General features: G+C 41.3%; 1 protein-coding gene and 2 pseudogenes across 1 annotated transcript; 1 reads left to right on the top strand and 2 right to left on the bottom strand.

The window, feature by feature from the left end:
* LOC115676381 (BTB/POZ domain-containing protein At4g08455-like) lies at positions 1-3,345 on the top strand. The gene is made up of 2 exons (XM_030599282.2): positions 1-332; positions 2,714-3,345. The coding sequence occupies exons 1-2, from the start codon at positions 54-56 to the stop codon at positions 3,176-3,178; spliced, it is 744 nt and encodes a 247-aa protein (XP_030455142.1). The 5' UTR covers positions 1-53; the 3' UTR covers positions 3,179-3,345.
* A 535-nt stretch (positions 3,346-3,880) lies between these two features.
* On the bottom strand, positions 3,881-7,039 carry LOC115676382 (BTB/POZ domain-containing protein At4g08455-like; annotated as a pseudogene).
* A 2,481-nt stretch (positions 7,040-9,520) lies between these two features.
* LOC115676414 (uncharacterized) lies at positions 9,521-13,695 on the bottom strand (annotated as a pseudogene).
* Between the last annotated feature and the right edge of the window lie 889 nt (positions 13,696-14,584).

A 14,584-nucleotide genomic window follows, 5' to 3' on the forward strand; every position in this document is an offset into this window, starting at 1 on the left:
CGCTGAAGTCTGAGCGGTTTCCCAAAGCGAAGTAGCTCTCCCTCCCTCAGCCGATGATGCAGCGACCCTACGAGGAGGAGGAGACCGACCGCACCTCCTGCGAGGAGGAGTGCGTCACGCTCGATGCCCAGGAGTGCTCCGAGGAGGCCAAACAGACCAAGGAAGAGCTCAAGCGAGAGATCGAGCACTTAAAGGCCCAAGTCGCCTTCTTGAGCATCTGGTCTCCGACCGGCCTCGACCACCCCCACGGCACCGACGTAGTCTTGCTCGCCGCCGAGGACGGCCCCAACGGAGGCCCCTCTATGGGGGTCCCGGTTCACATGGCCATGCTGGTGAGCTGCATTGCCTTTTGTTTCTGCTTTTGATTTAAATTTTCTCCCTTTGAATTTGGGAATTTCCGGAAGAGGCCAGAGGGTTTAGTGCAGAGCGGTTAAAACATCGATGTTGTAGTTAATATATATTTTTTTGGGAGGGTTCGTAAGCTCTGTTCCTTGCTCCAAGTTCCAATATCGGGCGTGTCTCATAGGGGTGGTGATAAATTGTGTGATCAATGGTTAATAAGTGGTCGATTACAGTCATGAACAAATTTTAGACTAATTCTTGGTGAAAGTGGGGAAGATAAGATGCGGGAACACGGTCTTTATGAGTTCTCTCAGTCGGCAAACCATTGTATGCTGAATCTTTTTTGTTCGTGCAAAATTAACGTGCTCGACTGTGAAATAATGCCGGGGAGGGAAGACAAGATACTCTTTTGGAGGGGCTTGTGGTGGATATATGATTGGTCTGAAAACGGGGTTGGTCGAAGTGTTGTAAGAGAGGGAAACAAAAGTGCTCGTAGAGGATTTCTTGAGAAGTTTTATCTACCTTTGGCCCTCGTGGGCATTCCTACGAACAATTGTTATTGAGAAAAGGCCACTGCAATGGTAGTTTGTGCCGATAGATTTAAGTAAGGGAAATCTACCGTGAATTTGCAGTTGGATTTTAAGGATTTTTTTTTTTATGTGTTCATGAAAATTTGTAACGCGACATTTGGACATGGTATGTGCTAACACAGTGGTCACTATGGCTTACTAGTTGACAGCGATCCCTCTTTGCCCTCGCCACTTGAAATCCATGACAGGGTGGTAGTTTCAGTCTGAAAGCAAAGAGTGCCCCCAAGAGTGATATTACTTGAGGATAATGAGTTAGGGTTTGCATGATTCAATGCCTACATTAGGCCCCAGAGGAGGCCTGCACGACCCCTTTAACTAGCTTGCCATCTTGAACTTTCATGCTGTCATATTCTTCAAGAACAGTACTCATATTACTAATTGCCTAATGAGATCCTCTAGCTATTTCCTGCTCGTTGGGTTGTGTCAGTCAAGCCATCCTTCATATTTTCTTGTGCATGAGGATATCAATTAGAAGGCAGCCACTCTAGAATTGGCAACCTTGTAATGTAATAGACTTCCTTTTGTAAATGACTATGCTTGCCACAAGATACTCTTTAGAGCTGCTTGGATAGAGTCTAGGGTCGCGTAAATGATTCACATAATTACTATCTTAATTGTTGTGTACCGGAGCAAAACTAACCAATTAAAAAGAAACTGAAATTATTCATCTTAGATTTATGCCTTTTTGTTCACTTTAAATTTTATCAAGCAGGTACCTACCAAACAAGTTCTGTCAAATGGCTTCTTTCCTTGTCAGACAAGTCTTGACCAAATCACCGAGAGTTCTAAACATATGTATTCAATGATCAATTTTTATGGTGATCCGGCCTCAAAAAAGGATGTTGGACCTCTTCCTTCTTTCGTTTCTGGCCTCAATAATTGCTTGGAGTGGTCTTGGTCTTCTCTCTTCTTGAGCTTAAACTTAACTTTCTTATGGTTACTTGAGTTTTCAGGGTGTAATGCCAAAGTTAGTGGAGTAAATAGTTGTTGAGCGTGTATAATCAGCATTATCAACTCAATATGAATTTCTGCAATGCTTTATCTAGAGATTTGCCATAAAATTCTGCCACTGCACATGCTTGTGGCTGGATATATATGGTGAAAACTGGATGCTGCTAAAGATGCTCCTACGTAAGACATTTCCACTGACAGATTATGTCCTTTACTTACTAGTCAGTTGTTAAATTCTCTCTTAGGTTGATATAGAAGTTTTTATATTAGCCTTCATCTATTCAGGCATTAGAAGTAAATATTTGTTTGCTTGGACTGGATTTCTAAATCAGAGAGATTCTCAATTTTTTTCTTTTGCAGGGAATTGTTTCCTTTTATTTGCTTGCAATTAGGCTTTAGTTGAGTTGAGTGGAATATTAATCTCTATTTGAAGTGACATATTTAGTAATTAAGTTGCTGGATACTTCATTCATTATGATTCTTTCGCAAGATTTGATTTAAGCGAGCCACCGGATATGCATTTTGCCTGCTGCTATGTACTTTTCATTGGTTTTACCAATTCAAACATCACAAAAGCTTGAGTTGTGGTCTTTCGCTTGGCATAGGGCACTTATGAGCACAGCATAGTTTTCATAATTTTTGTAATTGATAACGATAGGAAGGACATATTCGTAAGCTTTGTTTGCATGCTCATAATAGTTATTTTCTTCAATTTAACCGACTCTGACTCTTATAGATAAGATGCATAAACATCTCCTATCAAACTAATGAGTTTTGACACTACAAGCATTGCCTTTCTAAGTGCTTTTCAATTTTCTATTAACTCTCAGGCTAGCCGGTCCCCAATATTTAAAGCAATGCTCGAGGATGAGATGGATGAAAGCCGAACCGGCACCATCAAGATAAGTGGCATGTCATATGATGCCCTCCGAGCATTTGTTGGCTATCTATATGCCGAAGCATGCCTCGATGAGCAAATGGCTTCTGAGCTTCTGGTATTGGCCGAAAAGTACCAGGTGAAGCCCCTCAAAGCTTATTGTGAGAAGTTCTTGGTGTCCAAATTAAACTGGGACAACTCGATCATAAACTATGTCTTTGCGCACCAGCACAACGCGAAGCTTCTCCTTGAGGCCGCCTTGTCCTTAATCAAGGACAACTTGGATAAACTCAGAAAACGTCAAGAATACTCGATACTCGTTGAAAAGGACCCACGCCTTGTGGTGGAGTTATATGAAGCATGTGTTGCAAAGCAGGAAAATGATGCAGCACCTAAGGACACTTCTGCGAAGTTATAGTCTTGTCTGGAGAAAGGAATTTCGTATCCACAAGGAAAGGGGGCTTTCTTAGTTTTATAATCTTTTTCCTACAGCAATAGCAGATTCTCAGATGATTATCGATCGCTTTGGCTCTGGGGAGCATTTTTTGATTTACTAGCGAAAGCCATTCTTTAGGCTCGGTACCATCCATTTGAGTTTCTTTGGTTGATGTATGATAAGGACCAAACTTTGAAACTTTGCTATCTGATCTCGGAGTTCGCTTGTCCCTTTTCTTTTGGTTCTTTTGTTATTGAAAAAAGTTTCTAAGCCTGAAAATCCGGCCCTCTACTTCTTTGTGATGGCAATCATGCGAGTGTTTTTTATTTCATAGATCAAAGAGAACTAGTCAAAATTCTCTTCAATCTTGTATTTTCGATTGAGATAACTTATGACTCTTCCCATTGCCTTTCCGACTTAGGGTTGCAACTTTTTTTTTTTTACTCTTGCTTTCCTTTCATTTAAAGTAACTTACCCTTTGATAATTCCACGACTTCTAGTGCAGACATTTGTTTTCTAGCAATACTTTGGATCTTGATCTGTGTGATGGTATTATCATTTTGTGATCTGAAGCATTGGTTGAGATGGAAGTTATCTGAATGTTTCTGCGTATAAACTTGATAGATGTCTCTACAACCTCTACCATGGAGTAAAGCAATTTTATGAAGTTAGTTCTGGCCTATCATACATCAACCAAAGTAACTCAAATGGATGGTACCGTACCTAAAGAATGGCTTTCACTAGTACATCAAAAAATGCTCCCCAAAGCCAAAGCCATCATAATCATCTGAGAATCTCCAATTGGTGTAGGAAAAAGATTAGTAAAACTAAAAAAGCCCCCTTTCCTTGTGGATACGAAATTGCTTTCTCCAAACGAGATTATTACTTCGTAGAAGTATCCTAGGAGCTGCATTGTTTTCTTGCTTTGCAAGACATGCTTCAACTAACTCCAACACAGGGTGGGTCTTTTTCAGCGAGTATCGAGTATCCTTGATGTTCTTGCTTATCCAAGTTGTCCGAGAATAAGGATGCGGTGTCCTCAAGTAGAAGCTTCGCGTTGTACTGGTGGGCAAAGGCATAGTTTATGAACAAGTTGTCCCAGTTTAATTTGGATACCGAGAACTTCTCACAATAGGCTTTGAGGGGTTTCACCTGGTACATTTCGGCCAATACTAGAAGCTCTTTGGCTTTCTTCCATCTCATTCTTGAGCATTACTTTAAATACTGGGGACTGGTTAGCCTGATTGGAAATAGCAAATTGAAGAGCACTTAGAAAGTGTAATTCTTGCATTGTGAAAACTCAACAGTTTGATAGGAGATGTATATGCATCTTATCTATAAGAGTCAGAGTTTGCTAAATTGAAGAAACTCCTTATATGAATATTATGAGCATGCGAGCAAAGCTTTTGAACATGTCCTTGCTATCGTTATCAATTACAAAAATTATGAAAACTATGTTATGCTCATAAGTGCCCTATGCCAAGGGAAAGACCATAACTCAAGCTTTTGTGATGTTTGAGTCGATAACGCCAATGAAATGCACATAGCAGCGGGCAAAATGCATATCCACTGGCACAAGCATCGCTTAAATCAAATCTTGTGAAAGGGTCAAAATGAATGGAGTATCTAGCAATATGTCACTTCATATAGAGATTAATATTCCACCCAACTCAATTAAGCCTCATTCCAAGCAAATAAAAGGAAACAATTACCTGCAAAAAAATAAAATTTGAGAATCTTTTTGATTTAGAAATCCAGTCCAAGCAAGCAAATATGTACTTCCAATGCCTGAATAGATGAAAGCTAATATGAAAACTTCAAGATCAACCTAAGAGAGAATTTAACAACTGAGTAGGAAGTAAAAGACATAATCTGTTAGTGGAAATGTCCTATGTAGGTGCATCTTTAGCATAATGCAGTTCCAAATGCAAATGCGACCCCTATTTTCACCATATATATCTGGCCACAAGCATGTGCAGTTCAAGAATTTTACATCGAGTCTCTAGATAAAGAGCCGCAGACATTCATATTGAGTTGATAATGCTGGTTATACACGCACAACTATTTACTCCGCTAACTTTGGCATTACATCTTGAAAACTCAAGTAAACATAAGAAAGTTAAGTTTAGGCTGAAGAAGAGAGAAAACCAGGACCACTCCAAGCAATTTTGAGGCCAGAAACGAAAGAAGGAAGAGGTCCAACATCCTTTTAAGAGGCTGGATCACCATAAAAATTGATCATTGAATGCATATGTTTAGAACTCTTGGCAAGACTTGTCTGAGGAGGAAAGAAGCGATCTAACAGAACTTGTTTGCTCCAGTACACAACAATTAGGATAGTAATTAGGTGAATCATCTGCTTGAACCCAGACTCTATCCAGCCATCTCCAAAGAGTATAAGCGTAGTCATTTACGAAAGGAAGTTTATTACATCACATAATTGCCAATTCTAGAGTGGCTGCCTTCTAATTGATATCCTCATGCACAAGAAAATATGAAGGCTGGCTTAACTGACGCAACCTGACGAGCAGGAGATAGCTAGACGATTTCATTCGGCTATCAATAATATAACTACTGTTCTTCGAGAATATGACAGCATGAAAGTTCAAGATGGCGAGCTAGTTAAAGGGGTCGTGTAGGTTTCCTGTGGGGCAACGTAGACATTAAATCATGCAAACTCATTATCCTCAGGTAAAATCACTTTTGGGGGCACTCTTTGCTTTCGGACTGAAACTACCACCCTGTCACAGACTTCCAAGTGGTGAGGGCAAAGAGGGATTGCTGTCCACTAGTAAGCCATAGGTATCGCTGTGTTAGCACATCCCACGTCCAAATGTCGCGTTACCAAATTCTCATGAACACACAAAAAAAAATATCGCAAAAGTCCAACTGCAAATTCACCGTAGGTTTCCCTTACTTAAATCTATCAGCACAAACTACTATTGCATGGCCTTTTCTCAATAACAATCGTTCGTAGGTATGCCCACGAGGGCCAAAGGTAGATAATTCTAATGAAATCCTCTATGAGTATTTCTGTTTTCCTCTCTTATAACTCCTCTCTGCGTCAACTAAAATGAAAATCTGAGAAACCTTAACAGCTGACCCAGACAACTGAATTTCAAAACACTCCGACCTTCCCCGTTTTCAGACCATCATATATCTACTGCAAGCCCTGCCAAGAGAGTATCTTGTCTTCCCTACCCAGCATTATTTCACGGTCAGGCATGTTAAATTTGCAGAAATTAAGATTATCGGACAAAGATTCAGCATACAATGGTTTGCCGACTGAGAAAACCCATAACGACCGTGTTCTTATCTTCACCACTTTCACCAAGAATTATTCTAAAATTTCTTCGTGACCGTAATTGACACTTATTTACCATTGATCACACAATTTATCACCACCCCTATGAGACACGCCCGCTATTAGAACTTGGAGGAAGCAACAGAGCATACGAACGCTCCAAAAAATTAACTGTGCAAGGATATCAACGAACTGAGCAAAAGCCGATGCTCACCAGAATAGCCCTGTGAGCCGGCACCGGCATAGAGGGTCCTCCGTTGGGACCGTCCACGGCGGCGAGCAGGACGACGTCACTAGGTCGACCACTGAGGTGGGGGTGGTGGCCTCTCGGAGACCAGATACTCAAGAAGGCGACTTGGGCCTCAAGTGCTCGATCTCTCGCTTGAGCTCTTCCTTGGTCAGTTTGGCATCCTCGGAGCACTCCTCGGACGTGCCGGCATCGAGCGTGACGCACTCCTCCTTGCAGGAGGTGCAGTCGGTCTCCTCCTCCTCGCAGGATCGCTGCATTGGCTGAGGGAGAGCTAATTCACTTGGGAAACCTCTCGACTCCTGAGACAGAAAGAGATTCTGCGCACGGTCAAGTAAAAACGTGTAAAAAACGACCAAGAATATAATTAAATTATAATTATGGAAAGTAATCTCTCACAACAACTCTGAAATCTGTATTTGAGTTTGATTAATTTATCCTTATAACTAATCCCCTATCGATTTCCGTGAAGATCCTTAACAATTGTGAAGGCAAAAATACCCTAAAAAAAGTAGAATCTCACTTTTGTTTTCTTGCTTCTCCCCCACATATATATATTTTTTAATTTTCAATTTCAAGTATCTTCTGCTCTTAACATAATTTTCTTTTTTTTTTGAGGTTCTATTCGTGTGCTTTTTTGAACTTAACCGTGCGATAGTACGAGGCAAGCACGAAGTGATTACAGCAAAAAGTTTATGGTAATCTATTTGATTTATAATACAATAATGAAAAGGCAAGTGATAAAATACATGTAGGTTGTAAAGATGTTCTTTAGTTAAAAGTACCGTTTACGTAAAACGAAAGAGCATCGCTCATTGAAGAGAAGTCGGTTAAAAGATGAGCTTGTTATGTGGCTTTGCTTGTTTGCCGACTACATTGCAGGAGGTACTTATATGACTCATCAATGTCCTATTAATATGATGAGTGACAGAATGCTTCCTTTTTTACTTCTCTGCGTGTATGATGGATGAAAGGGCATTTTTATTGTGCCATCTTTAGGCTGCAAAACAGGCATGTGCATAATAGAAGCAGAAGTTGTTCTGGTTTATGTACACCCAGTTTACTGCATAAGAAATTTCCATCTTCTTTGACACTATATTGGCAACTTTAAGATTTTCTAGCTGGCTGTCTTTGAAATCAGGTATTGTGGAATAACGGATGATCTGTTTAGGGCTTCTGCAATATTAGTTGGTGTCTATGAACCAACAAAACAGAAATGGCTAAGGGCCTTTTCATATAACTTAAGTGCGCTTGCTCATTTGGTAATTGTGGAAACCCTTCATTAATCGCTTCTCTTCCAATTTGGGCTTGTCTCAAGCATTTTCCTTGTTGGTTAGGTTCCTCAGTTTCGGTACAAAATAGTTCATTGCTCGTGCATGGAAGTTTCTTAAATTTGCTTTCATCGTACCGCAAATACCCCCAACAACAACAACAAAACGCAATTACAAATGGAAAAAAGAAGAAGAGAGAGAGCGAAAGAAATCACCAAAAAGAACACACATTTTCCTTGATGCTAGTTGTTTACATGTCTTGGTATACTGTAGTTCTTTTTCATTGCCCAGCAACCCCAATTTGTACCTCTTTTTTGGCAAGTTATATATGCCGTGCCCGTCATCTACAAGCTTATGGGGTTCCTCATTAGACCAGTTGGTTTGACTACAAATTTTGCTGTAGATGGGGTATATTTTTGGGTTTGATGCCTTCGTCCTAACCTTCTTTTTATATAAAGGTTATAAACTTTATCTCGAGTATCTAGATAAGGCTGTATATTGTATTGAGATGTCCTTGAATATTATTCAGACTGCGGGTGTTCTTGGATGGCTAGATTCTTCTCTTGTTCGGGTACCCACTGAGGTATAAAAAGTTTTTCGACATTTTCATATCAGCTCCTTCTGAGTCAGGGTGTATATAACTGTGTATTTCCAGGTGGTTAAACAAAGAATTCAAACTCGGGAATTTGCTTCTGCCCCTAGCGCTGTCCGTCGCATTTGTTGGAAGCAAATGCGACCCTCCCTCCTCCCGACTATTATTGGTGCTTAATGACGATGACTGAGGATGACAAATGCACTAAAAATATGGAAAGAACCCAACGGTGGCAGAGTTGGTCATGAGATTTTTGTGAGTTCGAGCCTTCGAGGTCATTTCTGTGCATTGCATTGCGAGTCCTTGATCATCAACGTAGTTTTCATTGATAAAGGAAAATCAGTTTGTTCTTCCTCGGCATCAGATAGTCCAACCTTAATCCCCACTATAATGACCGAAATACACGAAGTTGTATTAGCAGTTTAGATTGGATCTATGGAATAAAAGTTAAAGAAAAGTCACACCCTTCCTCTCTCTCTCTCTCTCTCTCTCTCTCTCTCTCTCTCTCTCTCTCAAAGAAAAGTCACACCCTTCCTCTCTCTCTCTCTCTCTCTCTCTCTCTCTCTCTCTCTCTCTCTCTCTCTCTCTCTCTCTCTTTCACGTGCCTTTTTTTGGCCATAGCAATATGAACCCTAAGCTGCCTCTCACCGTGACATGGCACTTTTTTTGGATTGCTTAGAGAGTTGTCAATGTCAATTCTTTCTATGGTTCTCCTCTTATAGCCACAAATACACCCAATATATAGTTGCTCATAAGCTCTTCTCGGTTGCTTCTCGATGCGAAACTCGCGATGATGCTCCAACCAAGCAAGAACCCAGAAGACAACTAATTGAAGTTTTATAATGTCAGATCGAGTAAAAGAATAGATGAAATCAACACAATCAAGCCTGATCAATGGCTGATGAAAATATTTTGATTGTGTGACTAAGAACTTTGGCATTATAAATGTGTTTAAGGCTTGCCCTGTGGTTTGGAAGATTAACTAATATGCTTCATACTTCTTCACCTTTCAGTTTCCTCTCTAACAGGAGACGTCTCACTTCATCTGCGAGATCCTTTACATGATTATCTTCACACCCTTTCAAAGAAACAAAAGACACAAATTTGAATACCGGCCCAGCCATCGATAATCCAAGTTTTCCCTCAGAAGCTTCACCTATTTGAAGAAGAGCGTTCTCTCATTGGAAAAGATAATCCTTATTTGGTCCTGAGGTTCCTTCAGCAAGCACTATCTGTCTACAATCTAATGCAATTTATCAGAGATTTGCGTCTGAGCCTAAGATCATATGCGAGTTAAGACTTCAAAAACTGAGTTCCAGCGAGATCATCATTAAGATAAGGAGTCGGCAGATAAATTTAATCTAAATTCTAATAGAAGACATTTAGAAAAAGGAGACATCCACTGAAAAAGTAGTGACGATTTAGGACGGACATTGAATTTCTTCACAGTTCACATACTCAGACTGAGAGAATAAGAGAGATGCGTAAATAGCAATGTCTTCAAGAGGTGCAGGGCCCAAACAATTCTGGTTGATTTTCTTATCTGGAGAACCAATGCATCTGAAAGATAACAAGTTTAGACATAATATAACTTTTCCGTGGGTTCACATTAAGGATTTTGCATAAAAAGAGGTAACATAAGGAAGGGAGTCTCTTCAAATTTTCCCACTCTCACCATTACTCCAGATACAGCCGGAATTATGGCAGCTGGGTCCTGAAAATGAATTCAGCGGGCCTGATGAAATTAACTATTGGTGTCTTCGATTTCAGTTAGTAAAAAAGAAAAAGAAAAAACAAGACTGTTCAGAACATTCGGAAAAAAAAGTCGAGATAAGCTTTCTGATCATATTGCTTCTCTCTTACTTCTAGATACGGTGTCACAAGAGAAAATGATCTAGTGAGGTGAACCAACGGAGGATTCAAAAAGGTTAGTCGCTGGTTCATTCTCTAATATCAAGAGAGTTCCAGATCATTCAAAGCAAAGATTAAATTGATAAGGAAGAGATTAGGAAGGACAAATATGATAAATTTAAATCCAAATGAGTATGCAAAACATTGATACCACAGGGTGGCCTCATTTGCACGAATGGAAAAGGAAAACAATAACAAATAGAAAGATCCTAAATCATTCGAGCCTGAAAATTAGCAGACAAAGTGAAGGGTACATCAATCTGTGGCCTAGCAGTCACATATCACACTCAAATCATCTGTTGATTCTGCTATTGAACATGGACTTCACATAGCTGATGTACTCTTTATTAATAATAACAAAGATGGAAACAATTAAAAAGGTGTGGTACCAAAGAGATGATAGTTTAAGGCATCTTGAATTATCTAGATAAATCTATGGATCTCAACTCCGAATTTCTCAAAATTAGCACTCAATAACATATAACAAAAAGAAAAAAGAAAGGAAAGAGGGGCAAAGCGGTGAAATCTCTCATTTACGTATGTAGATCCCCCAAACTTTAACGCCTATCGACTAGCTTGTCAGGCTACGGCCTTAAACAATGGCATGAGATTTCTGTATCTCCTGCCATAGCAAACAATGCTGTCTACAAATTTTTTTATCAAAACAATTGAGGTGGTATTAGAGATAACAAGTTGCCATTTTCTACTTCCTAGAGATATCAGATCAGTAGTCATTGGCCCCAAACCTGACTTCCAAGTATCCACCAGAATGTAGTAACTGTTCATGCCTCCATTTTAGAGTTACCTATTAATCAGATCTACTTAACAAATCCAGTTGCAAGACTTTTGAGGGAAGGACCACATGTCTCACCCTTGCGAGTAGGATTTGTTGATAATCCTTCTCTTGAGAGTATCTCCTCGAGCTCCTTCATTAGAAAAGCCTCGTGTTTATCCTCAAGAGACTTGCTTGACTTTTTCATAAATTGAGGGCGGGACACTGCAAAGAATTGTATTTCTTATCACATCTACTTTCATAAATGACGAAGCCCTTTAACTTTCTAACAATCCGTTACCTCATCCCACAGGACTTGACAATGGATTTAAGACGATCCGTGCGTCCTTTTTAAAACAGGAGAAGAAACATCACCTTTGTGCGTCGTTCTGCAGATGAATGAGATTCATCATCCTCAGAATCGTGTCCACGGTCTTCTGAATCACCATTGCTATCTGATACAGCTTCCTCTGGCTTTATTCGCTTAGACACCTTATTCTCCTCTTCTGGGGGTGCTTTACGTTTTTTCTGCCCTTCTGCTTTCTGCATTTTTCCTCTAGAAACTGTTTTTTTCTGGGTTTTACTTCATTCTCCTCTGCATCTTCTTCTTCCTCACCGTCGCTCTTTTAGGGGTTTTCTTCTTTAGACTCTTCTTAGCACCTTTTTTCTTAACTGTATTCGCAGATTTAGAAACTTCAGGAGATTGCAGTACCTAAGGAATAATCAGAAATGGTGGTAAAATAAATCTGGTCCTTCGTGTTCAAAAGTAAAATTACTCCTAAAGTAACTACTTAATGAGAACAACATAATGTTGTAATCATTTTTGCTCTGCTCTTCTTGGTGCTCACTTATAAACTTCTTGTGGGGATCCAACGCATGCTTTTCAAGCTCAAAATCTTTCACTAGACGACAACGGACTCCAGCCATTGTAATTTTCATGCAGAAACTATGTAAATGCCCTTTACACATGACACGAAAAGCCACCATGACATCCCCCATCATTAAGTAGATCACACGTAAGCACTTACACAAGAAGCTAAGAACAGGAGATAGAAATAGACAAACTCTGAATTTGCTCGAAAATAAGCGGCTCTCTTCTTAGGCTGCGAATGGTAACCATTATGTTTCTCTATTTCTGTTTCATAAATAAATTTGAAACAGAAATCTGTTTGGTAACGAAATTCCAATTTCTATTTCTGAAACAAATTTTTGTTCCAGAAATAAGTTTGGAATAGAAATAAGAAGTTAAAATTTTTTGCTTCTCTATTTCTGGAACAGAGAAACAAAATTTTTAGTTCTTCTCATTAATTTCCCTCACTACTAGCCGGTCGCTCACCTGTTGCCCATCGCCGGCCGCCGCCACCCGCCGACCGTCGCTACTTGCCGCTGGCCGCCGCCGCCGGCCACCGTCTCCTGCCGACGCCTACCCTCCTCCCCCTACCGGCGGTCTACGACCGCCACCCACCACCAACCACCGTCTCTCGTCACCACCCGCCTCCCACCCCCAGCCTCCCTCCTCCTGCCACCACCACCCACCTCCCATTGCCGGCCACCGTCTCCCACCGCCACCCGCCTCCCACCCCTGACCTCTCTCCTCCCGCCACCGCCGCTCACTGCCAGTCGCCGTCCACCGGCCACCATCTCCCACCACCGGCCGCCCTCCTCCCACCGCCACTTGCCTCTCACCGTCGGCCGCCGCCCGCCGTCCACCGGCCATCATCTTCCGCCGCCGGTCGCCCTCTTTTGGCCGCCACCCACCTCCCACCGCCGGCCACCGTTGGCCGCCGCTCGCCGTCCATCGGCTACCATCTCCCACCGTTGGCCACCGTCCTCCCGCTGCCGCCCACCTCCCACCGTCGGCCACCGTCTCCCGCCGTCACCCGCCCTCCTCCCGTCACCATCCACTGCTCGCCGACCACCTGAGAAGAAGAAATTTTGTGCCGTTATCAAGTAAATTTCTATTTCTAGAACATAAATTTTGTGTCGTTATCAAACGTGTTTTTTTTTAAGAAACTCCTCTAGGAATAGAAATTGAAAAATCAATTTATGGCAAGAAGTTGATTTCTGAAACAGAATGGTTACCATTTGCAGCTTTAATGGCTTTATTTATCATGCTCTCAGTTGTATTGGCTTCACTTCCGTTGCCTTGCGTTTTCTCAGGGAATGAAGAGCTTTTTGTGCTGTCAAGAGACCCTGACTGGCGAGTCTTCCATTTTCTCTTCACTTCCAGAGTTACATTTCTTAACTTCAATCTCTGACCGAGGACCCTCAGACAATTCCTCCATCTCTCCTTTAATAGAAGACACATTATTTTGCAGAGACTCCCCAGAACTCTTAGAGGCACTATCATAACCTCCTTCCAGGCACTGATATGGATCACGAAAAAAGGTATTTGAACCAGATTAGATACCCATATTCAGAAGAGTGCTAAAGCCAACAAATAAGAATCAAAAGAAAGGCAGTCGAAAGATTCCTGAGAAAAGCATCTGCACTAATATCTGGTGACCATCATTAGCAAATCACAGGTTTGTCGTTTTAAAGCAGAACTCGTACTCTTCAGCAACCAAAACGAGAGAAGGCACAATTCTCAATCATTAAAACCAGGAATTCTTTTCTCAGTATAGTCCAGTTTGTCGAACTTCCTTAGATGCCTACATGGACTACAGAAAGAGCTAGGAGTGAGCAAGATGGACTGCCCAAATCGGGATCAGACCGACCGATTTGATCCGGTTCTCGGGAATATCGGTCCGATTCCTAATTCCTAAAAGTGAAACCGATTTCCGGGCGGTCCGGTTCCCGGTTCTATTGCCTTTACCAATAAATGATTGGTCCCATTGGAACCGGTCCACGGTCTCAAGACTAACCAGTCCGGTCCCCAGTCCTAAAAATTGGAAACCAGTCCTCCCGGTTCGGTTCCCGGTTCTTGAGTTGGACCGGACCAGATCAGGAACCGCTCACCCCTAGAAAGAGCATTACATTTATTTCCCAAAAGAATAAAGTCCAAGCAACTTGACCTCCTCATGCCATCCCAGTGATCCTGATTGAGAAACTTAATCAACTGAGATCTTTTCAGTGGCAGGAATTTAACATGTATGTTACAATTCAGAAGGATAAGTTCGAACAATCAATGCCATCCCAGCAGTCCTGATTTTAAAACTAACCGCTTTGGTACGGTCCTAAGAGAGTATATACCAGCTATCACTTTTCTGACACTAACAAACAATTAGCGACAGTTTCCACAAAATTCCATTCAATCTTCACTTTCAAGATTTAAGAAAGAAAAACCAGCGG

The sequence above is a fragment of the Syzygium oleosum genome, unplaced genomic scaffold, assembly GCF_021117445.2.
Source record: "Syzygium oleosum isolate NSW1041296 unplaced genomic scaffold, Sole_v2.1 Sole_v2.05, whole genome shotgun sequence".
NCBI lineage: Eukaryota > Viridiplantae > Streptophyta > Magnoliopsida > Myrtales > Myrtaceae > Syzygium > Syzygium oleosum.

Coding starts and splice junctions, on each gene's coding strand:
- LOC115676381 (XM_030599282.2), top strand. CDS start 54: ATGATGCAGCGACCCTACGAGGAGGAGGAGACCGACCGCACCTCCTGC. Junction 333..2,713: donor CGGTTCACATGGCCATGCTG/GTGAGCTGCATT, acceptor ATTAACTCTCAG/GCTAGCCGGTCCCCAATATT.